This window comes from Macrotis lagotis, chromosome 7 (assembly GCF_037893015.1).
Source record: "Macrotis lagotis isolate mMagLag1 chromosome 7, bilby.v1.9.chrom.fasta, whole genome shotgun sequence".
Classification (NCBI taxonomy): Eukaryota; Metazoa; Chordata; class Mammalia; order Peramelemorphia; family Peramelidae; genus Macrotis; species Macrotis lagotis.
Window position 1 is genome coordinate 53764725 of NC_133664.1, and position 26067 is coordinate 53790791.

General features: G+C 37.9%; 1 protein-coding gene across 1 annotated transcript in view; it reads right to left on the minus strand.

Annotated features, from left to right (window-relative positions):
• FAM171A1 (family with sequence similarity 171 member A1) overlaps positions 1–26067 on the minus strand; it is a 188959-nt gene that overhangs the window by 70687 nt on the left and 92205 nt on the right. The window contains exons 2-3 of the mRNA XM_074192920.1: positions 21486–21713; positions 10970–11062 (exon numbers count right to left, since the gene is read on the minus strand). Coding sequence (XP_074049021.1) covers positions 10970–11062; positions 21486–21713 — 321 coding nt within the window. The remainder of the gene's footprint in view (positions 1–10969; positions 11063–21485; positions 21714–26067) is intronic.

The window sequence follows — 26067 nt, forward strand, 5'->3', positions numbered from 1 at the left end:
GAGGTCACGAGTAAGACACAACCAACATAGTGATTCCAGCTCATCCCATATAATTTCATTCACTTGTGGATGCGTAAACTGAGAAATTCAGTGATCTGTCAAATACCTAATTAGTTCTGGGGCTGGACCTAGAATGTAGGTCTTTGATACTCAGATCAGGTTCATTCCATTGTATCAGGCTTAATTACATTTTAAAATGTATTCTGTAACTGTGTGCATGTGTGATGGGCAGGGGGACAAAAACCCATACAAAAGAAATCTTTATTTTTTTCCTGCCCCAGAAATGAAAATTCCTATTAGCTTTGGAGAATTTACTTATTGTTGAAGCTTATAAAGATTTCAAAAGACAAAATTTCCACTGAGGCATTAAACAACTGGAATGAACAATGGCTTCCCCTGTCCTCCCTAATAGTCTCAACTCTTTTAAATCTATAACCACTAACATGGTGGTGAACTAGACAAGAAGGTATCATCTGTGAATTTGCACACATCACCTCAAGTCTTTTAAGTGAGCTGTCATCGCAGTCCCCTCCAACTCCCCAAAGAATCCTTTCCTGGGACTAGGTTTGATGAGCTACACTAAAGATCAGACACATAATTTGGGTCCTTGTCTAAACAAAAGACCTGGGTATAGGTTAAAAATAATTTTATGGGGCTGAATAAGAAGGGATTTTAATTCTTTTCCCTCTCCTTAAAACAATGGAAATCTCATGAGACACAGCAGAGTATGCTAAATAATAGCAATGACAATAAATTTAACAATTTAAAATTCTCTCCAAGGACTTTTTTTCATTATGAAATTTTATAGAGCATCGTAATTCCAATAAGTAGAAGCAGCCAAAATTGAGCTTTATGGTCATTTACCTTTCCATTAAAATGAATTCTTCTTTTTAAAAGAGTGCAATAATGGAGTATTATAAATATTATATCCCTATTTGGGGCTGGGGGGGATGAGAATTGAAGCTAAACATAATCAAAATCAGGAGGTAGGCCAATTAATTATGGATAATGTATGTTTTTTTAAAGTTAGCATACAAATGAGATATTATAAAAAGAAGAAATTGCTTTCAGCTAGGTTCCAGTTATAAATGGGAAACAGTGACTTTATAGTCTAAATAAATGAACTATCCAAATTACAAGGATGGCTTATTCCCTTGTGTGGTTTAATAGAAGCATGCTTCTGGATCCTCAGGGAAAGCCCCACTCCAACACTGTTTGTGGTTCTAGCATCCACATGTTTGCAACCACAAGTCACACAAAGAAGAAGTGGCTTGGGATTAGACTTCTCAAGGACAGAAACCTATAAAGTGCAGCTTTTTCATAAGATTTGTAGCTGGAAGGGTCTTTTGAGACAAACTATTCCAATCCTTTCATTTTAATGATGAAAAAAACAGAGGCACATAGTGGAAGTGACTTTTCCAAGATCACACCTTAAAGTGAAGAATAGAGTTGTGATGGGAACTCGTCACTGAACACAGCTAAGATGGAGCTGTGAGAAGGAACAGAAGCCGTGTTTATTAAGCCATGAGAGCAAAAATTCAGCCACATAATTAGAGAATTTTTCAGTGAAAAGGGTTTTTCAACAATGCTTTTTCTACAAGCAATTGAAAACTGTTATATAAGATATTAGATCTAAACTCCTTGACGGTAAGAATTGTCTTTTGCCTCTTTTAGGATCCCTAAGGCATGGCATATAGTAACTCTTTAATAAAGATTTACTGAATATGTAGAAATGAGGCTAGCTCTGGAGTCAGAAATCCAGGATTCAAATGCTTAGCTGTGAGACTTTGACCCCTTTCCACCTTCCTGGCTCTAAGTTTCCTCACCTGTAAGATTGGGGGGGTGATGGTTAGTCTGAGGCCCTCCTCTAATCTATGACTATGAGGATCTTATGAATATTTTTGTCATTTAGCAAAGCCTACCTATGGGCTGCTCATTGCCAACAAGGCATACTAAGCAGTGGTAATGTCTGTGTACACTGACTTCAAAAAACCACAAATTAACATTATCTATGCTGTGTTGCATTTTTATTGATTTTGTTAAGCATTTTCCAATTGCATTTTTATCTGGTTCTAGCTTCAATTAGGGGTTTTGCTGACTGCCTATTGAGTTTGACTCCTCTGGAGAACACTGGACAGTACCTTTTGCAATAGGTATCAGAACTACCTCTTTTGTCTACTTTACTACCTCTCTAAAGTTACATATAAAATACATACGTGTCTTTTTTGGAGGAAGGGACAAACATTAAATCCTAGGTGGGGAATGGAAACAGTCTTGGGCAGAAGGTGGCTACTTAGCTTTGTGAACAGCAAGTCAACTCTGGTGATTAAACAATAAAGTGGTGTCCAGCTCCTGTGATTACCAGGGCTGACCACAGCTAACTAATTCGACTGTATCACTGCCAAGACTACCTTTGGATACTCTCCATTCTCTCTCCTTAGGGAGTATTACAACCTTGTCTGGCCCACATCCATTTATAACACTTGAAGAGAGCCGGATATTCCTGGATTTTTTATTTTAAATTCTGGACACTGAATAGATTGCCTTATCATTGAAATTTGGTGGATATCACACAGTCCCAGTTTCTCAGCTGCTCCAGACATGCTAAATCAGCAGGAGAGAAAAGGGTGAATTGGCTACAAGATGAAAGACAGGAATGAAGAGAAAAAAAAGTCTGGGATGGGAGAATGAATGATTGTCTGATAATTGGGAAAAGGAGGAGCAAATTGATGGGACAGGCTAGGAAAGGGAATTGTGAAGTTTTTAAAAGTGATTTTTTTCCCTCTAGGAATCCTAGAGATTATGTAATCTCTAATCTAAGCATTTCATTTTATAGGTGAAATCAAGGAGGGTCAGAGAGACAAAGGGATTTGCTGAGGCCAGGATCCCAGTCTCTTGATATTCATCTGTTGCATTGGGTGCCAGTACAGTTGGCACCTGAGACTACATGATATAGATGGGGCCTCAAGCATATGACAGTCAAGCATTAATCACTATGGGCCAGGTCCCAAGTGTTAAATTCTGAGGATACAAAAAATGGCATCCTGTGCAGAGTGAGGAATTTAAAAAAAAATCCACAGCTATACTACAATGCTTCCAATGAAGAACAAAAGAAAATTCTATAGGGAGACAGCTATGGAACAGTTTTTGTATTTAGGATTTCTTTAAATGTAAAATTTCATGTTTCTTTTTCTTCAAGAACACAGAAAAATTGGAGCCATTTTTTTATTTGTTGGTTTTCCAATCAAGCAATACTTGAACAGTTTTATTATGAAATTAATTCATTTTACTAAGTTTTCTGGTTGAGGAGAGACAATACCTGTGGCACAAAGAAATTAGCTTCATTAAATAAAAATATGGGGGATTTTACCACTCAATCTTCAAAGTTGGAAGTAGAGAGAGGTACAAAGCAAAAACAATGAACTTCTTATGCATGTTCTGAAGATATGTCTATCCACTAGAAATCAAGTAGTGTAAATAGATAGAATTGTGGACTTAGAATCAGGAAGACCAGAATTCAAATCTTGCTAGTTATGTGACCCCAGGCAGGTCACTTATAGCCATATCTTAGGTTGGTTATTTGTAAAATAAGGGCATTGGGCTCAATGATCTCTCTTCATCTATAATTCTATGACCCTTACTTTGGGGAGTTGGCCTATTTGTAGCTACAATTCACTTGAGTCAAACCAGCCCCTGGGCATGGGCACTGACAGATCTGATCTGACCTATTAAATGGAAGTCTAACAGGGATCTGTCTGGTGGTCTGGCAGGCTACAAAATCTTCCCTCCACTTCCCCAGAAATGCAAAGCTGATGGTACCAAATTGTGAATACACAGGATACCATGCCCTGACCCACATAATTTGCAAGCTCCATTTGCTTTCTAAACAGATGGCATAGGGGTGAACTCACCCAGAGTTCCAGCTCACTCCTGAATATCACAATATGTACCCATGAGAAAAGGGTGACCATAATCCTTTATATTTTAGGGAAAATTTTTAGCTCTTTGAGTTTTATTTACTGAAGTTGAAGTTACAGAATTATTTTTATGGTTTAAAAAGATCCCAAGTTTAAAACACTGCATATAAAAATCAGATATTTTCTGCCTTGATCAATTTTGCTGAAATTTTTCTCTTATTCATTTTTTATAAAGAAATTCTTTGCTATCAGAAATAGGTCTTTGAGAGAAGGAAAAGGGAGATGATAGGAAATCTAAGGTGATATAAAAAACAAAAACATCAATAAAACAAATTGAAAAAATTTAAGGAGTCTGAAAAAATCCAAATGGTTAGCATCATTTATTCATGTAACTGACTAATAGTGTCTTTCTGGCAGTCATACAGAATTATTTTTGATTCTGGAAATAGAGTTGCTACTAATAGACAAACTTAAGAACTGATCAATGGGTTTTCTGGCACACATCTGTACAATCTTCACTAAATCTCTTCACTTTTGTGGGCTTCAGATTTCTACTTGGGAAAAACAAAGAAATGTACCAGAGACCCCTCAGAGTTTATGCCATTTCCAAACCCTATGTTGAAGTGCTGTTTCATTTCAAGACATTCACCAAATCTTGTTGATAGTACAGAGACAGAAAGGCTAATAATAGTTTAATTTTTTTTAAGTCAGCTGAGCAGACAGGACCTGTATGTACTTAATACTCTGAAAGGTTCTAAGACAAAGAGATTTTAATGACTAAGCTCTGGGCCAGTTCCCAAGCTCAGAGAGTTCATCAATTCTCATGGTTTCAATGCTCGTCTCTCAGTGAATGACTCACAAATCTGCATCTTCAGGACCACTTGTTTTCTAAGCTCTATTTGCCTATCACCTTCTGCTGGCTAGACATTTCCATTTGGATGGTCTGAAGTCATCTGAAACCTAATATGCTGAAAAGTGAACTCTTCTCTCTGAAAACCGACTCGCACTCTTGACTCTGCTATTTCTGTCATTAGGAGCATCATTCTCCCAGTCAGCCAGGCTGGAAACCTGAGTCATCTTTCACTCCTTCCTGTTTGCCCATATCTGATCTGTCATCAAGTCTTGGCGGCTCTTCCTTTGTGATCTATCTCATATCTGCTAGTTCCATTACATCCCCCCTTCCACATCCTTAACTCAGGCTGTCTCCCAAATGATTGATCTCCTTTTCTTTTCAATCCATTCTGCACACAAAATTAATCTTCCTAAAATTCTGGCTCCATAATGTTACTCTACTGCTCACAAACCATCACTGGTTACCCAATGCTGACAGGAAAATGTCCAGAGTCTTTGGGCTTGTGGTAGTCAAGATTCTCTACAATATAACCCCAAATTGCCTCCACAAACATTGCCAATTATATTCCTATCTGAACTATATGTTGCAATCTGACTATGCCACATACCTCAGTGGTAGTCAACTCAAATAGGAAGAGATCTCTATGAATGACATTTTGACTTGGAAAACCCAAATTAGCATCATGTTGTATCATATTTTTACTTATTTTGTTAATTGTATTTTATCTTTTGATCTGGTTCAAGCTTGAGACCTTTGATATCTATTCCTATTCTTCCCTAGCACTCCCACAGTATTTCCTTCACCTCAAATGCCATTCCATTCTCTGCCTATCCAAGTTCTAGCCATCCTTAGAGTTCCAGCTCAAAACTCCCCTTTCCCACAAAGAGTTCCTTGGGTGCAATAGTTGGCACAATACCTTAAGTTTTAAAATCAAAGAATCATTGGTTTAGAGGAATTTCAGAGGTTATCTAGTTTAATCCTCTCATTTTACAGATAAGGAAACTGATATTCAGAGAAGTTATACAACAGACATTCAGATAAGTTATACAATAGCTCAGTTAATAGTAGAGCACTAAACCCACACTCCCCTCCCTCCTGACTCCAAATCCAGCATATTTTCCCTTGATTAGAATGCTTTTCCAGCAAGAGCCTTTACAAATGTCATTTCATTTGCCTCTTCTCACCTTATATGCTTATTGCCACCTTTAGGAACAGTTAGAGAAATCTGATCCCTTTTCCATGATAGCCCTTAAGAACTTGGTCATGATCATCATGTCTGAGTCTTCTGTTCTGCAGGTGAAGCATCCTCAGTGTCTTCCATGGAAGTCTTTCCTCCTCTAGACAGTGCTTACATTCATTCTTTTCTCTATACTCCTACAGTCATCATCCAAGCCCAAGTTAGCATCACTCCCTGTCCAGATTCTGATCCCTGCATACAACCTCTCCTCTCTACTAGTCATCCTCTGGACACCCTTTCAAAGGGTGGTAACAATGAGCACGCATCTGGCATCACTACCTTTTCCTTGAGGATAAAGTACAAACTCCTCTGTTGGACATTTCAAGTCTTCCATAATCTGGTTCCAGCTTCCCTTCCCAGGCTGATTTCACATTACTTTCCCTCATGTACTCTGAACTTTAGTCAGTAGCTTATTTGCTGTCCTCTTTTTCTATGCCTACAATGATCTTCCTCACTTACACCTCTCAGAATTCCTGGTTCCCTTTTTAAGACAGCTAAAATGTTACCTCCTACACAAAGTCTTTTTTTTTTGGTAGGGCAATGGAGTTAAGTGATTTGCCCCTATTACAGCTAGTATCAAGTGTTTGAAGCCAAATTCGAACTCACGTCCCTTCTGACTCCAGGGCTAGCATACCAAGCCTTTCTTGATTCTCCATCCAAACCCATTCAGTCCTCACCTGGAATTTCTTAATTTTCTCTGTAAGTTTTTGTGTGTGTGTATATATATTATATACATACATTTGTAGAGGTACATAACTATGGCCTGAGAATGTAAAAATCCAGGGAAAAAGAGATGTGGGTGGCCCATGTCAAAGCCAGGAAGCAGCCTGGCTCTTACTGGCATTGTCATCCCTCAGATACAATGGGATGAGCTTCCTGACTGGAATGAGTCCAGTTCTGAAAAGGTATGCCCTCCTCAAAAGAGACAGGCTAATTAAAAGAGGGGGCAGGGTTGCACTGTATAATTAAGAAACTACTCCTGTGAGGAAATCTAGGAACCCCAGAGAGGGGAAGCATGGTGGAGATAAATGCAAAGAGGAAGGTGATGTTGTCACTGGAGGCCTGAAGGCGTGAGATAGTAAGGATGGGGAGGGGAGGGGACAGGGTCTTCAATTAGCTGGACATCTGCCCTCTCTTTGCCCAAAATACATCAGTTAACAATTTCCTGACTAGCCTTGTGCTTTATTTAGAAGAGGGATGAACTAGTTCCTGACATGAAAAAAATAGGAACTCTGCAGCAGCAAACTCATCATCCTATAATCTGAGAGGAAAACTAGTCATAGTTTGACATAAAGACTAGATTTGGGAAGAAGAGAATCTAAAAGACTCAGAGGAAAAATAGGCAGGACTCCATGGCTTAAAAAAGGGGTAGAAAGCTTTCAAGAGGTAACAATTCAGTTGTGATGGGGAGGAGGAGAATTATTTAGAGGGAGAAATGAAAAAGAAACGGGCAACTCTTCCACTAAGACTAGAAAGGAGAGGTACAGAAGGAGGAAGCAACGGCAGGAGATGGGGAATGAACACAAAAGCTTGGCATTGTGTGAGGATAACATGAGGAGTAATAATATCCAAAAAGAATCAAAAGGAGTTAAGAAATCTACAATCCATGAAAATGGTATCATTATTGTCTTTAACTATACTGGAGAAAAGAGGAGTTTCAAAGATGGGGCAGGGTAGATGGGTTCATGATAACCAATGACAGAGAGAAGACAATGCTACCCAACTATTTCTTTGCTTCTGATGTCTGTGCCAAGGAAAATGATCTCAGTGGCACAGTGGAGAGAGCTCCAGGAAGACCTGAGTTCAGATTCTTCCTCAGACACTTCCTAGATGTGTGATCCACGGCAAGACACTCAACACTCTGTTTTCTCATCTGTAAAATGAGGAGAACAACAGTAGCTACCTACCTTCCAGGGTTGTTGTGGGAATCAAATGAGATAATAACTGGGAGGTGCAAAGAATATTGACTGGGATATATAAGTACTATAGAAACATTAACGTTTGTTATTATCGGTCATTATTATATTTATTATTATTATCTTTGTGCTGGACAAAATTGGTTCTTTGGAAGTTGATGCCCAAGACGAACAGGGACATATTAAGAGAGCATCTTGCTGTGCTTGATGAGTTCATGTTAATAGGCTCAGATAACAGCAACAATAACTTTCAGGTTGGTAAAGTGATTTACAAATATTATCTTTTATCCTTCACAACTATCCTAGGATGTATTATCCCCATTTTACAGATGAACAAACAAAGTCAAGTGACTTGCCCAGGGTCACACAGATAGAAAGTATCTGAAGCTGGATTTTGATTCACATCTTCCTCACTCCAGGTCTAATGCTCTATTGCAGTTGCCAAGAGAAACCATCTCTTTTGGTGATGAATAAAAAATAGCAGAAGTGGATCACTGAAGCATAGTGGATAAAGATAGTTCCAAAATTTCTTCTCCTCAAGCCCCAAACCCCTCCCTCTCAGCAGCAGGGAACTTTGTACACTACTCTATTGGGCTCCCTTTTCTCACTCAAAATATTCTCTTTTATTTTGTTCCCTGTCTCCATCCACTCCTGAGAAAAGGTAGTTTCTTTTTATTGAGGCTAACCCCTCTATGTGATGATGATCCCAAGTCTCCTGCATCCTTCAGGAGCTTCTCCCTTCAATCATTTCCTCTCACTCTCATCTTTAAGATTATTGTCATAAAGTATCTGAAGGGCTGTCATATGGGAAGAGGAACAAACTTCTCTACTCCACCCTAGAGGAGGGTTCCTCAACTTTTTTTTTTGGGGGGGAGATCAGGGACCTTTTGGCAAGCTGGCCAACCCTTCTCCAAATAATGTTTTTAAAAATGTGATATAAAGTACAAAGGATTATAAAAAAATCAGCTATATTCCAAGACAACTATTTGTCCATCCATCCATCCCATCCATCCATCCATCCCATCCATCCCATCCATCCCATCCATCCATCCATCCCTCCATCCATCCCTCCATCCATCCATCCCTCCCTCCATCCATCCCATCCATCCATCCATCCATCCATCCCATCCATCCATCCATCCATCCCATCCATCCATCCATCCCTCCATCCTTCCCTCCATCCATCCCTCCCTCCATCCCTCCCTCCATCCATCCATCCCTCCATCCATCCCTCCATCCCATCCATCCCTCCATCCATCCATCCCTCCATCCATCCCTCCATCCATCCCTCCATCCCATCCATCCCTCCATCCCATCCCTCCATCCATCCATCCATCCATCCATCCATCCCATCCATCCCTCCCTCCATCCATCCCATCCATCCCTCCCTCCATCCATCCATCCCATCCATCCCTCCAACCATCCCTCCATCCCATCCCTCCATCCATCCATCCATCCCTCCATCCCCCATCCATCCCTCCCTCCATCCATCCATCCCATCCATCCCTCCATCCATCCATCCATCCATCCATCCCATCCATCCCTCCATCCATCCCTCCCTCCATCCATCCATCCCATCCATCCTTCCCTCCATCCATCCCTCCCTCCATCCATCCATTGCTCCATCCATCCCTCCCTCCATCCCCCATCCATCCCATCCATCCCTCCATCCATCCCTCCCTCCATCCCTCCATCCCTCCATCCATCCCATCCATCTATCCGTGTTTTAAAGTATGCTAGGTTAAGAATTCTAGTCCTAGTGAACAGAACCAGAGGTAAAGGGATGGAAACTGTGAACAACAATTTTAGGAAACATTTTTGAATAACTGAAGTTCTGTCAATGGGGAATGATCTGCCTTAGAAGTGAACGGATTCTCTTTCATTGGAGATCTTCAAGTCAAACTTTGATGACCTTTTATCACTTATTGTAAAGGGTTAAAAAGGAGTTAGACTATATAGCCTCTGGGGTTCCTTCCAGCTCTGAGACTTTGTCATTCTGTGATAACAAAGATTTGTGGTAGAAATGTTCATCACATTTGAAGGAGCACAATGCCACATCCAGATGTTTTCTGTATAAAACAACAGAAATCATGTCCACAATAATAACAACACTGGCTAATGTGACATAAAATGGAATGTCTTTTGACTGGAAATGAGGATTCAGAAAATGTGACTTTTTTAATCTCTGTCTGCAAGGTACATGTGAAATAAAACTCTTCAGTTCAGAGGTATCCTTCCTCCTTCATCTCATCAGAGATATGTTTACCCCTCCCACCTTTGGGGAGGATTTCCTGCAACAAGGACAAGGCAATTAAGCTCTGTAGTTTAGTTTCCATGTCTGAAGTAAGGAATGAAATAGGATAGGTTAAATATTTGCAAACATAAGAGTTTAGTCAAAAAGGTTTTGAAACTCTTGGAAATGGTGTTTCTTTACTGAAGTCAGTCAATCAACAAGCATTTATAAAGTCTCTACTACATGTCAGATACTAGCTAATCACTGGAAATATAAAGAAAGGTAAAAAAACCATCCCTGCCCTCAAGGAGCTTCCAGTCTAATAGGGAGAAAAACATGAAAGCAACTATATACAAAATGAAAGGTTATCTATTGATATGTATATGTGTGCATATAATTTAGAGATGAAGTGACAAACTGCAAGAAAACCCCAAATAGGGTCACAGAGTTGGACATAGCTGAAATGACTGAACAACAACAAGAATATGAAAAGCCGGGCATGATTAACAGAGGGAAGGATATTAAATGATGTAAGCAATAAAAATCCTCATTTAGAGTTCTAAGCTTTAATAAGAGGACCTTTCACATTTAGATAGAATTTAAGCAGTCAGGCTAGTCAAGAGGTCCACAAGCCCTAGAAAAACCAGTTGGGCCTAAAAGAAGTTCATTCAAGGTCAACTAACGATCTAATGGTCTAACATATTCTTTCTAGCTAGTGATGTTTCCTGTCAGCAGACACATTATGACATGCCACTGGCAAGGTTGAGCTGAGTTTGCAAGTTGCCATCAGCCTCTTTAAAATACTAAATATACCTTGAAATCCTGAGACTATCTGGACGACATCTTCATACACCATTAGAGTAGCCGATCGCTCGGGGAGCAGGCCAAGGCTTAGAGAAGAAAATACTGTGGAAGGAAAAAAAAAGACAGATGACTAAATTTTAGCATCTAAAGTAAACCACAGAGAAGTCAGTCAATTAGCCTAATAGTGCCTACTATATTATAGGAACTGAGAATACAAAGACATACAATCTAGACTTGCCAAAGGCTTACAGGTCTGTCAATAAATGTTAATTAAGCAACTCCTGTGAACCACTATGGTGAGTGCTGAGGATACAGAGGAAGGTAAAAGATAGTTCTTGTTTTCAAGAATCTCACCATCTAATGGCAGAGTATTTTTGGTGCTCTTCTATTTGGAAGTTATCTCAAGAAATAAATGTGTGTGTGTGTGTGTGCCAGAATTCAAGTGGAGAAAGATGAGGAAGAGGTCCAAGGAAGTTGACTGTGAGAACCACAGAGACCAGAGGAGCAGTGACATGGAAAAGGCAGACCCCCTAGTCACACCCAGATGAAACCCTCAGGAGATAGTTCTCTCTTTCTCTCTAATATTAGAGGTCTCTCATCACTAATTGGAGAGGGGCAGCTAGGTGGCACAGTGGATAAAGTGTTGGGCTTGAAATCAGGAAGATTCATCTTCTTGGGTTCAAATATGGCCTCAGATACTTTCTAGTAATATGAGTCTGGACAAGTCACTTAACCCTGTATGCCTCAGTTTATTATAGTAAATGAGCTGGGGAAAGAAATGACCCTCTGGTGTCTCTGCCAAGAAAACCCCAAATAGGACCCACAGAGTCTTAAACAACTGAGCAGCAACATCACTATTTGATTTTTTTCCCTGACAAAGGACATTTCATCTTTGAATGCAAGTTCTACCACCTGAAATCAGTTCACTTAGTTGTGTACCTGGACCCTCTTGAGATTCTGGACTGAACATTTTCTTTGTGGCTGAGTAGTCTTTGTACAGTATGACATCTCTCTCTCTCTCTCTCTCTCGTTCCATCTCTCGGTTAAAAAAAGCCAATTATAGAGTACAACTTTAGTTTACTAATATTTTTAAAATTTACATTAAAAACTAGTATATATAGAGATATATCATATAGATATACATATGTACTTTTTATGGTGGAGAGTGGAGGAAGGAAATTGGACTTGAAAATTCACTGACGTAAGGAACTCCTACTGAAAACTCCCTCTACTGATGCATGGTCTTAGTCCCTGAAGAGGTAAACTGACTTGCCCAGGATTTTACAGCTAAGATGTATCAGGTAAAGTCCATGAACCCTGGTCTTTTGACTTGGAGACTGACTGTGTCTATACAATGACCAAACAAACCATCAAATCATTATAATAAGCATAATGGGTAAATATAGCCCAGTGGAACAAACGCTAACCCAGGTAGCAGATCTAGGTTCAAGCTCTAAGTAGGGTTGTGCTCTGGCTTAAGTGACTTCTTCTCCCTTTGGCTCAGAGTTCCCTGATCTCTCAAGGAAGGACTTAATCTATTTTCTACTGTTTCTTTCAGTTTTAGGAATACTAATTATTGAAACAAATTTAAAAAAAAACCCTAGTATTTTTAAATTTGTCTTTGACTTGTCCAACTCAGAGATACCATATAAACCAGGAAAAAATAATATGATATACATAAATGAATAAAGGACCCCTGAAAAGGGAGAAGATATTTCTGATTGAAATCAACTATATGTGGAAGAGCCACATATTCAGAGTTTTTTAAAAAACAATTTAAACAAAAGAAGAAAGTTTTCCTTTGAAGACAGATTCCAGACCACAGTTTTCCAAGTTCAGATTACACTATCTGAGACAGTCAGCCTAAAACATGATCTAGCTAAGTCTGCCCCTGTCTTTGGCAAAGATAAAGCTCTTTATGATGTCTCTCCTTCCACATCTTCTATCCCCAGGAAGGAAAAGCTCTATGGACTGGTGCTAAGTATGGAGTGAGGAAAGAATGCCTTCTTTGGTATACATGCTGGAAAGAGCTCTTTTAAAATTATAAATAGAGAAAACCAGCCCTTTAGGAAGGACACATGGAATTCCAAATAGTGAAAAGTGCTGTGAATTCTACAGTTCTAATGAATCTGTGTAATAGGCAAGGCCACAAGCATTTATTAAATGCTTGCTGTATGACAAACAGTAAGTTACTGATTGAATTTCAATCAAGCCATTTTAGCACCAGCAGCTCTTGTTAATATTCCAAACAAAGAGTTGACTATTGTGAAGGAGCAAGCTGGGAAAAAAAAATGTAATGTGACTATTGTCTGATTCACTCTGGAGAAAGGAGATTAGGGAAATAGTTTCCTTTTACTTCTGGCATCTGTGAGGACTGCACCCAAAGGGAATGCAATGCAAATAGCCCACGCTACTGGCTTCCCACCACAAGCTGAGCAGGGTGCCCAAATCACCTTGGAGCTTCCCTTGAGTTGCTTCCACAGTTATTTTCTGGCAAAAAAAAGATGGAGGGCTGAGATTTTGTTCTCTTAAGACAAAATCCAATTTGATGACTGAGTATAAAACCAAATTCTTTTAGGTCTTTGAGAGGCCAGGACTAAAGGGAATGTGACTCTAAGCATCTGGCAGTTCCCAAATAACAGATGTCCCTTATATACAAGCACCCTGGCAGCATCCCTATCCCTCCAACTGCAAACTTCTCTCCTCCTTTCCTTCTTTCTCTTGAACCCTTTAGATGTTGGCTGCCACCTTGGCCACACATTGTCTGTTGCCACCACCCTTCCCTAAGCCTTGACCCATTCTGCTCTGGACTATAGAAGCCACAGTGATAGGATGAGTGAGAGGTAAGAAGAAAAGAAGTGGAAGCCCCCCCCCCCTTCCCTCACATTTGCCTTAGTTTCTCATTCTACTCTGGCCAAGGAAAAGAGAAGAAAGTAGGAAAGAAACAAGAGGAGGAGAAACCCACAGCAGTTCCTCAAGACTGCCCACAGCCTCTACTTGTTCCCTTCCAGAGTTCTCACTCTAGAGCCCTGTTCCTTGACCTTCATCATGCACTCAATCAAAAAGCATTTCTGAAGTGCCTACTCCATGGTGGGCACTAGGGTGGTCACAGACAAAAATGTAACAATACTTTTCCTTAAGGATTTTTATTTTATTGGAATTCAGCAATGAATGAATCAATGAAAAACTCTGTGCCAAGCCCCATAAAAATCATCTCTAACTGGTGTTAAGGGAGACAACATATTTAAGGATAGAACAGACAGATATAGGATAAAAACTAAATAAAGAACATTAATTAAATACAAGATAGGAATCTAGGTGGCTTAGCCTGGTTTGGAGTACCCTGATTGAGCTCAAATTTGGCCTCAAAAACTTACCAGTGATATGACCCTGGGCAAGTCACTCAAATCTGTTTGCCTCAGTTTCCTCATCTACAAAATAAGCTAGAGAAGTAAATGGCAAACTACTTCAGTATCTTTGCCAAGAAAACCCCAAATAGGCCCAAATGGAACCCCAAAGAGTCAAACATGACTAAAATGACTGAAGAACATGAAGACTAAATGAGAGAAACTCAAAAGAGTGAAGGCACCAACATTAAGATGGGATTTTTCACTAGGACTTGTAGGAAACATGGGAAACCAGGAGGTGGTGATGAAGAGGGAGGAAATTCCAGGCTTGAGGAACATTTAGTAAAAAGATATAGAGTCAGGAGATGGATCTTGTGTGAGCAACCACAAGGAGGCCAGTGTCACTGGATCACAAAGTATGTGGGGACAGACTAGAAGAAGACTGAAAGGATAGAGAGGATAAAGTTAAGAACTTTAGATTTCAAACTCTGATTTTATATTTAATTCTGGAGGTTATGAGGAATGAAAGAATTTTACTGAAGGCAGATGTATATATATAATCAAATCTGTAACATTTTAGGAAGATTAATTTGACAGTTGAAAGGAGGACGGATTGTGATAGGGAGAGTTAAGAGGCAGGGAGATGCAGCAACAGGCTATAATTAGTATAGGTGTGAGGTGATAAGACCCTGCACCAGGTGGAAGCAATGTCAGGGGAAGAAAGTAGCATATATATACAGAGATGTTTCAAAGGTAAAATGGACAAAACTTCCCAGAAGACTGGATATGACAGGGTGAAAGAGAATGAGCATAGGAATGCAAGCTGAGGGATTGGGAGGAGAGAGGTAATCTCAACAGTAATAAGGAAATTCAGAAGTGGAGGGAAGGTTTTTGGAGAAAGGTAAGTATAGTTTTGGATATGTTGACTTTAAATTACTCTTAAAACTCTCTTCTCTCTAGATGATTGCTTACCTTTCAAACTACTCTTCCTTTTTGTGTGTGACTAAACTCCTTGGGAAGATTATTTTTTGTCTTCATTTCTTTTTCTGCTATTGCCTTATATCTCACCTCCCTTGAGGACCCTCCTTGAGACTCCAATTAGGGTCTCCATTTCTTTGCCTCTCCCTATCTTTTAAACTCTCTGCTGTCTGACTTTCAATTTCATAATTCCACTGAAACCATTCTTTCCAATATTACCAATGATCTCTTAATTGCCAGATCCAATGATGTTTTTTAAATCTCCATCTTTCTTGGCCTCTCTGTAATCTGACTACAAGGAGTTTAGTAACAATTATGGAGGAGTGAAGGATTAGAGAGATATGAGCATGTTTGTAGGAAGCAGAGAAGTAGCAAATGGAGAAGGAGATACCAACAATAAATGAGAGAGGTGGATGATAGAAGAGGCACTCTGCTAGAGAAGATGTGATAGAATCAATGAAAAAAAGTTGGAAATTCACTAAGAGAAGCATTTGAAGCATTTCCACAAAAAAGACTGACTGACTTTAAAGCAACCCAGATAATAGAAATAAAAAAGACAAATAAAAGTAGCATCCAAAAAAGGACAAGTAATGAAATTAATTACCCCAGCAAAAAGGGAAAATTAAATCTACAAGGAGAAAGACACTTGTGAGTTAAAAATAATGATCACATAGGGCAGCTCAGTGGCAGTGGACAGAGGACTAGTCCTGGAGTCAGGAGGACTTGGGTTCAAATTCAGCCTCAGACTAATAATTACCTAGCTTGGGCAAGACACTTAATCCCATTGTCTTGCAAAAACCAAAATAAAAAAATTAATAAAAATAAAAATAATGATCACAACAAAATACAAAAGAGGGACTGCTAAAAGATTTTCTCAAAGTACAAGGAGACAAGGGCAAAGACAGAGCTCATACGGAAGTGAGGTATGAATAAATTAGAGAAAGAAATTAATGAACCAAATATGCAACTAAAAAAAATTGAAGAACGAATTAACCCCCCCCGTTAAATACCAAATTATAACTCCTAAAAATTAAAGAAGAAATTAATGAAATTGAAAGCAAGAAAACTGTTGAATTAAGAAATAAAACCAATCCTGTAAGTAAGTATGACCCAGGTCCCTGCTCCCCTGGGGTCCCAAGTTCTGGCATTTTAGTGCTCTTACTTGCTCTTGGACTGTGACCCTGATCCAAGTATGGATAATGTAGTAAAGTCTTGTACCTAGTTCCAGCAAATGATTCCTATAAATCTTCTGACCATTTATCTAGACCTCACTTCTTTCTTTTCTTGTTGATGGTTTCAGATAGATACTGTTTATTATTCTAAGGAACAGTCCATTTATTCCTATGCTCTCTATAGCGTTTTTAGTAGGAATGGGTGCTGTATTTTGTCAAAAGCTTTTTCAGGGGGCATCTAGGTGGTACAGTGGGTAGAGCATCAGCCCTGGAGTCGGGAGTACCTAAGTTCAAATCCAGCCTCACTTAATAATTACCTAGCAGTGTGGCCTTGGGCAAGCCACTTAACCCCATTTGCCTTGCAAATAAAAAAAGCTTTTTCAGTATCTATTGATATAATCATATGATTTCTGATAGGTTTGCTATTGATATAATTAATTATACTGATAGTTTTCTTAATATTGAACCAGTTCCGCATTCCTGGGATAAATCCTGCTTGGTCATAGTGTATTATTCTAGTGATGTTTTGGTAAGATTTTATTTAAGATTTTTGCATCTATATTCATCAGGGAGATAGGTCTATAATTTTCTTTCTCTGTTTTAACTCTTCCTGGTTTAGGTATTAGCACCATATTGTTGTAATAGAAAGAGTTAGGCAGAGTTCTGTCTTTATCTATTTTTCCACTCTGGGAGCAGAGACCTACTTTAACATAGAATTAAAAGTCAAGAAACAGGCTGGGGAAATGGATAAATGACAAAAAAATAACCTGACCACAGAAAGTTCCTGTGGTCAGAGGGAAAACCAAAACACAAACTCAAAGCTGATAGTACAAAGGCTCATACAAAAAGTGTGAATTGGTCTCAGGTTAAAAAAAGAATTTCTGGAAAAAACTCAAAAGTAATTATAAAAATCAATTAAGCGAGGTAGAGGAAAAATTGGGAAAAGAAACAGCAATCTAAGAAAATTGGGGGAAAAAGATTAATAATTTGATAAAGGAGGCACTGAAGAAAATACTGAAGAAAATAATACCTTTAAAATAAAATAAAAATACCTTAAAAATGGAATAGGACAAATGGAAAAAGAAATACAAAAATTCACTAAAGGGAATAACGCCTTAAAAACCAGGACTGATCAAATGGAGAAAGAGTTACGTAAAAATACACTTAAGGAAAAACCTCCATAAAAAACACAATTTGTAAAATGGAAAAAAGGAGGTATAAGAGCTAAATTTAAAAAATTGATTAAAAATTAGAGTTGGGCTAAGGCAAGCTATTGATTCTATGAGACAACTAGAAACAATAAAAAAATCAAAAGAATGAAAAACTGGAAGAAAATGTGAAATATCCTTTTGGAACAAAACTGACCTGGAAAATAGAGCAAGAAGGGATTATTTAAGTATTATTAGACTACCTGAAGATGATGACTTTTTTTTAAAAAAAGGAACCTTGATATCATAGTTCAAGAAATTATTAAGGGAAAATTGACCTGATATTCTAGGACCTGAGAAAAAAATAAAAATTGAAACAATCCACTGATAATCTCCAAAAAGAGATCCTTACATGAAAACTCCTGGGAATTTTGTAATGAAATTCCAGAGATCAAAGATCAAAGAGAAAATACTACAAGCACTCACAAAGAAATAATTCCAATACTATGGTGCTACAATCAGGATAGCATAATATTTAGCAGATTCTAAATTAAAGGGTTGAAGGACTTGGAATATGATATTGTAGAGGGCAAAGGAGCTAGAATTATAACCAAGAAATACTTATACAGCAAAACTGTATATAAAATCCTTCAGGGGGAAAAATAGATATTTATTGAAATACAGGACTTTTAAGCATTCCGAAAAGACTAGAACTGAATAGAAAATCTGACCTTCAAATAAAAGACTCAAGAGATGCATCAAAAGGTAAACATGAAAGAAATCATAAGGGATTCAAAAAAGTTAAACTGTTTACATTCCTACATAGGAAGATGATAATTCTAACTCTTAAGCATTTTATCATTATTAGGGAAGGTAGAAGTATACATAGACAGAGGGGACAGATATGAGTTAAAAATGAAGAAGGATATCAAAAAAATAAAATTAAGGGATGAGAAGGGGGAAGGGAGAGGTAGAATGAGATAAAGTATCTCACATAAAAGAGGAGTAAAAGAGCATTTACAGTGAAGGGGAAGATGGGGGAGGTGAGACACAGTGCTTGGACCTTATTCTTAATGGAATTGGCTCATAGAGGGATTAACATACCCATAAAGCTATCTTACCAAACAGGAAAAGTAGGAATGGAAGGGAAAAGAGAAGGGGGGGGGGGGTTGATAGAAAGGGAGGAAAGATAGGATAAAGAGAGTAGTATAAACAAAGAGGAAAACAGGATAGAAGAAAATGCACAGTTAGTAATCATAATTGAAAAAATTTTTTCACAGCAAATTTCTTTGATAAAGTTTCATTTCTCAAATATATAGAGAACTGAGTAAATTTATAAAAATAAGAGTCATTCACCAATTGCTAAATGGTCTAAGGATATGAAGAGGCAGTTTTCAGATGAAGTAATCAAAGCTATCTATAGTCATATGAAAAAATGTTCTAAATCACTATTGATTAGAGAAATGCAAGTCAAACCAACTCTGAGATACCATCCCCATCTATCAAACAAACTGGTTTATATGACAAAAAAGAAAAATAAGGAATGCTAGAGGGGATACGAGAAGACTGAGACATTAATGTATTTTTAGTGAACTTGTGATCTGAGTCAACCATTCTGGAGACCAGTTTGGAACTCTGCCCAAAGGGTTATAAAATCATGCATTCCCTTTGAACTAACAACACCACTACTAGGTCTGCCTCCCAAAGAGATAAACAACAAAAAAGGAAAGGGACTTATATAAACACAAATATTTATAACAATTTTTTTAGGGGTAACAAAGAATTGAAAATTGAGGGGATGTTCAATTTGGGGAAAGGTTGAACAAGCTGTGGTATATAATTGCGATGGAATACTATTTTTATTATAAGAAATAGCAAACAGAATATTCTTAAAAACAGAAAGAAAAAAAGAGGAAAAAACATAGAATGACATATATGAACTGATGGAAAGTGAAATGAACTGAACCAGGAGAACACTGTACACAGTAATAGCAATACTGTATGATAAGCAACTATGAATGATTTAGCTCCACTCAGCAATACAATGATCTAAGATAATTCCAAAGGACTATGATGAAAATTGCTATCTATCTCCAGAGGAGGAGCTGAAGTATCTGAATGCAGGTCAAAGCATACTATTTAATACTTTCTTCTTTTTTGACCTCTTTTCTTTCACAACATTGCTAATATGCAAGTGTTTTACATGACTGTATAATATATAACAAATTTCTTGTCTTCTTAGTGGGGGAGGGAGAGAAAGGAAGAAGGGAGAGAATTGGGAACTCAAAATTAAAAAAAAAACCCAAAATACTAAAAATTGTTTTTAGATGTAATTGGGAAAAATAAATATTTAAAAAGAAAAAAAGAAAAATGCATGGAGTTGAGAGATGGATTATTTTGTGCAAGTAATAGCAAGGAGGCCATTGTCACTGAATTGGAGGGAATAAAAAGGAAGAGGGGAATAACAAGATAGGTATGATATACCTTGATATACTAAGTCAATGTTAAACAGTGAATGGAAAATAAGTTCTATAGTCTCTTTCTTTTTTTTTTTTAAAGTTTTTGCAAGGCAAATAGGGTTAAGTGACTTTGCCCAAGGCCACACAGCTAGGTAATTATTAAGTGTCTGAGACCGGATTTGAACCCAGGTACTCCTGACTCCAAGGCCGGTGCTTTATCCACTACGCCACCTAGCTGCCCCTCAAGTTCTACAGTCTCACAGGAGGAAGTGGGGCATTGAGAGAATGGGCAAGAAGGGAAAGGAAAGGAAAGAAAATGGGGGGTGGGATTGCAGATTCAGTGAAGGAAGAGGGTTCTGTTGAATAATAATCTTGTGGGGAGAGAGAAAGACTATGCAGTGGCAGATGGGGACCTTAGAATGAGTATCATCATCTGGGATTTGTTCCTCTTAGAATGTCTCTTTGTACAGAGAAGGGGAATTAGAGATTTTAGAAGTAATTGATTTCTATAAGATTGGAAGAGTAAGAATCCAGAGAGGAAGGGGCGGCTAGGTGGTGTAGTGGATAAAGCACCGGCCTTGGAGTCAGGAGTACCTGGGTTCAAATCCGGTCTCAGACACTTAATAATTACCTAGCTGTGTGGCCTTGGGCAAGCCACTTAACCCCATTTGCCTTGCAAAAAACTAAAAAAAAAAAAAAAGAATCCAGAGAGGAGACTTCATAGAAAATGGGGGAAAATCATCAGAGGAAGGGTATGGAGTAGCAATTCTAAAACCACTTCATTTCTGAGCAAAATAAGAATCTTAACCTCATTTTTGTTCTTAAGAACAGATAACATTTATAAAGTATGCTAAGGTACTCAAAGGTCTTTTGATGAAGAAATATAGCCCAAATGCAGTTTTGAGTTCAGTGATAACTGATACATGACAGGTATGGTTATCAGTTTATAATTTTCTCCTTCTGAGGGTACATGATATCTACAAATATAAAGCAGTGAAGGCAATGATTTGTAATTTCACTAATATTTGTATTCCCCTCTACCAGTACAGATTGTATCCCCTTCTGTTAATTTAGAAGATGGTCTTTGAGAATTCACAAAAAATTAATTACTCATGATGTACCTGGTGATGAGTTTCTAAATCAAGTTGAAACAGTTTTCAGGAATGGTTCTCAGGCAATGGACACAGACTTAGTTACCTCTTCTTGAAACACTTCCATTTTATTGGTGGGGTCAAGAGAAACCACTGTCATCTCCACACAATGATGAAATTTAAATTAGCAAAGGACTTTAGTGGAGGACAGGGGACTCATGGTAAATAGGAATGGATAAATATTGGTTGATTAGAGGTCATTTTCTTTTTGAATTCAAATGCAATAAATTAGATGTTCGACAAAACAAAACAAAGTGAAACCGTACTTACCAGGCAACCGTATAGGTTTCCATGGAGCAGAATTTGGTACATATGCAGGCTTACTGGCCGTGACGATCAGCTGACTGCCCAACTGATATTGAAACTTGATGAAAGCTGTCCCATCTGCCCCTGATGTTCCAGAAGCAATAGAGACCTGGTTGGTAAATATTTCAATGAAGGCTTCGTTGACTGGTTGATGGGTACTGGCGTCACTGATGTGGACCTTCAATGTCACTTCTGGAAGAGAAAACATGTGTGTTATTCTTGAGGAAACTTGAATGGTGATAATGACATAATACACCATGTTGAAAACAACACTGGGAAGAAGATTTTGCAACCAACCTAGGAAATGTAAGCTAGTAAATTGTTTCCTTCTGTAGCTTCCCTTTCCTCTGCCAACTTTTCCCCTCTGCCAATTTTCTTCCCGCAAAGTCAACATGGCCTTCCCATGGTCTCTTTTATTGTCAGAAGTTATCTTCTTTATTAATATCACCCTTTCCACTCCCACCAAAAGCCAGAGGGGAAAAAGTGATCGTTTTAAGAGTCTGTATACCACACACCATCTGCTGTACTTTCCAGCTGGTATTTCAGTGCCTCCAATATATTGCCAACAGGGGAAACCTGGTTAGGAGCATTAGCCAAAACACATTCTGCTACAGAAGGATCCAGAGCAGGTTATTAGATTCTAAGTCACTTTCTTTGATAGTCTTGGTAAGGAAAGATGTAAGGGAGTCAGGGCCCTGACTTTAATAAACTTGAAGACAACACTAAAAAAAACCAGCTAAAATATGTTTTCCAGGGCAGAGATTTCTCAAATAAATAAAGGACTTATAGGGGATAGTATTCATTATGGGAACTTCTAAATAAAATAAAATAAAATAAAAATGCATTATTACCAAATAAATTTATAGACAGTACAACCCAAGATTATCAAGTACTAGCTTTATAAAGCTTGACAAAATAAACACAAAATTAATTTTGGAGGAATGAAAGGTCTAAAATTTCAAGAAAAAGAATGAAAAATTATAGAAATAAAGGGGAAATTTTACTTTCAGACCTTAGATTATACTGTAAAACTCCTTGGTACTGGTTAAAAAAAACAGATTAATAAAATAAACCAGAAAAAAAGAATAAAAATCACATGAACTAAACTACTCAGTGTTCAAGGAACATGAAAACGTGAATTTCTTAGTGATGAATTTTTTGTTTGAAAAGAACCTGTTGGAGAACAAGAATAGATTCTTGCCATATACCCTAATAGGCTCCAAATGGATATATTGCCTGAATATTAAAAGTTGGATAAGATCAGACAGTGATTGGGGGAGAATTCTTAAATATCTAAGAGAAAATGTTGATCACAAAAGATAAAATAAGTAGCTCAGATTATATGAAATTAAAACTCTTTTACATGAACAAAAAACAATGCAACCAGGATAAGAAGAGAAGCTGTCAATAATTTGGGGGGGGGGAATCTTAGCATCAAATATAATATTCAAGATATATAGGAAACAAATATAAATATGTGATCAAGAGCCATTTTCCAAGATAAGTGGTCAAAACATGGGAGGGAAAAGAATTATTAAAAGTCTCCTATATGGTAAATATCATGCTAAATGCTTTACAAATATCATTTCATTTGATCCTCATAATAACCCTGGCAGGTAAGTGGCATTATTATCTCCATTTTCACTTAAGGAAACTGAGGTAGACAGGAGTTAAATGACTTGCCCAGGGTCACAAAGCTAGGAAGGTCTGAGATTGGATTTGAATTCAGGTTTTTCTGACTCTAAACCAGGGGACTCAATTTACTATGTCAACTAGTTGCCTTTAATGAATAAAGGGTTCTCAACATAAGAACTGCAAACTAATAGCCATAAAGACAACAATGGATGAGGCCGGGAATAAAGAACACTTTCCTCATAAGTTCAAATCCAGCCAACACCCCAAATGGTGCTGTGGAGAGTCAGACATGACTGAAACAATACAACAGCATCCATATGAAAGATTGCTCCAAATCTCTAAAAAGAAATACAATTTTTTTTAAGGTTTTTACAAGGCAAATGGGGTTAAGTGGCTTGCCCAAGGCCACACGGCTAGGTAATTATTAAGTGTCTGAGACCAGATTTGAACCCAGGTACTTCTGACTCCAGGGCTGGTGCTTCATCCACTGTGCCACCTAGCCGCCCCGAGAAATACAAATTTTAAAAAGGGAGCGGGGTAGGTATTTGGGCACCCAAGTAATAGTCATCTTCTTCTTCACCATCTCCAGACATCTCAAGGAAACCAATTTTTTTATCCCTTTCCCTCATCACATGACCATTCCATGTATGTTTTCTTCCTCTCATACATTTTCCTAAGGAAAGCTTTTACTCCTATTCTTTGAAATTCCCTATGGGTCATATGCAAAAGCAAACACCTTGAGACATGGAACCCAACAGTCTCTCAAGAACTGAAAATGGGCTCACATTTATATAACTCTTTGAAGCTAGAAAAGTTATTTTCTCACCTCAAGGTAACCCTGATTGAAAGCAGGAAGGGAAAATAAAGCATTTCATAAGTGATTATTTTTATTTTGCAGACAAGGAAATAGTGGCTCGAGACTTTAAATGATTTGCCCCCTCTCACAGAGCTAGTAAATGTGAGAACTGAGTGAGATTCTAGCCCAGGTTCTAACTCTAAGAACATTTCTTTTTTCACTTAAATCACACTGCTAATGATCAACAATTCATGTTCAAATATCCATAATACAAATGATTTTAGCAGAGGTGCATGGCATAGTAGATTAAATTTGAGATTAGGAAGAGATGGATTCAAATCTTGCCTCAGAAACTACCTATGTGATTCCAGTTTACCTATTCGTAAAATAAGATGAGGCTGGACTTGATGACCTCCTAATGTCTCTTCCAGCTCTAAATATAGATCTAATGAAAAGTTAGATAGCAAATGAATATAAAGAACAAGTCAAACAGAATAGTCTAAGAAGTTCAAGGAAGGAGGAAGTACAGAATTGTAATGAAGCAACATCCACATCAAGCAGATATAAAGACACAGGTGCCTTAGAATCTCTTCTTAATTTTTTTTGAAAACTGAGCTGCCATCATCTCTTACAGGGTCCACCTGATGCCTTTCACCCCTTTCTGCCACTTATAGGCAGTACATGATTGCAATCTCCAATTCTCTAAAAGTTAAAAAAGTTCATTTGATGTCTTTCTTCAAGATATAGAGGCTGATATGTAGAGGTCAGGATCCAGCAGCATTCAGGTTTAAAAGGGGCAGAGTAGGGTCATTTCTATTGAGTCCATATCTCAGTTATAAAACACCACAGACAAACAAATATGGTGAAGGATGAGTAGTGCTGCCTCTTAATATACTTAAAAGTACTAGAGGACTTTGGGAAAACAAGTTAATCAAAAGCTTGGCATGAGCAGAGCTAGATCACATCTCAAAGACATTCTTGATGAAACACTCGAGGGCAAAAAAAAAACAAAAGTAAAATGAAAGAGATTTGTAACTGTTTCTATCATAATCTCCTTCCACCATCAATGGTGATGAGAACACCTCATTAGGTTTCTCCAACTCCGTTTTCTCTGAATTAAAAAAGGAAGTAGAAATGGCATTTAAGAAAATGAAGTTAGGAAGGACACGTATATTGGACCAACTCCATGGCAGGCCATCTATACTGAGGGGTAAGCAATCCCAAGAGCAAGAAGGTGTCTGTTTATATAAAATAGCTTAGAAAAGGGAAACTACCAAAGGGAGTATCAAAGATGATCAAAAAAGGTGACCAAGAGGATTGATTCATATGCTTACTTTCTTATCTTTATAAAGTCTTACTAAATGATCTACATGTAATAGCTAATATTTTATAGAGCTTTAATATTCATAAAGCAATTTACATATATTATCCTGATTGACTCCTCTTAGTAACCTTGTAAGGTAGGTGGTATTTTCATGCTTGTTTTCCAGATGAGATAAACTGAGGCTAACAGAGATTTAAAGATCTTGCTCAGGGTCACATTTAGTAAATATATGAGGCAGGATTAGATAGAATTCATCTTCCTGACTAGTACTCTACTGAATGCACTCTTAAAAATATGAGATGGAGCTGTAAGAGGCAGATACAAAATCATGGGATTTAGAGTCATAAGACTTGAGACAGAGCAGTAATGTTAAAAAAAACAAGGCATGTAAAATCACAGGACTATAGACTGAGAGTTAGAATGAATGCTAGAGGTCATTGAGTCTTTTTCACTTTTTTAGTCATTTTTTTTAATCACGTCCAACTCTTCATGACACCATTTGGGATTTTCTTGGCAAAGATACTGGAGTGGTTTGTCATTTCCTTCTTAAGCTCATTTTATAGATGAGGAAACTGAAGCAAATGGTGTTAAGTGACTTGCTCTGGGTCATCTAGCTAGTAAGCATCTGGAGTCAAATTTGAAATCAGGAAAAAAAAGTGTCCCTTATTCCAGAGTCTCATGCTCTATCCACTGTACAACCTAGTTGCCTCTTCATTTTCTCATCTAGACAGCCTGAGAGGGCTAGACTAAATTATTTCTAAATTCTCCCTTCCCTAAATTCTCTAAAATCA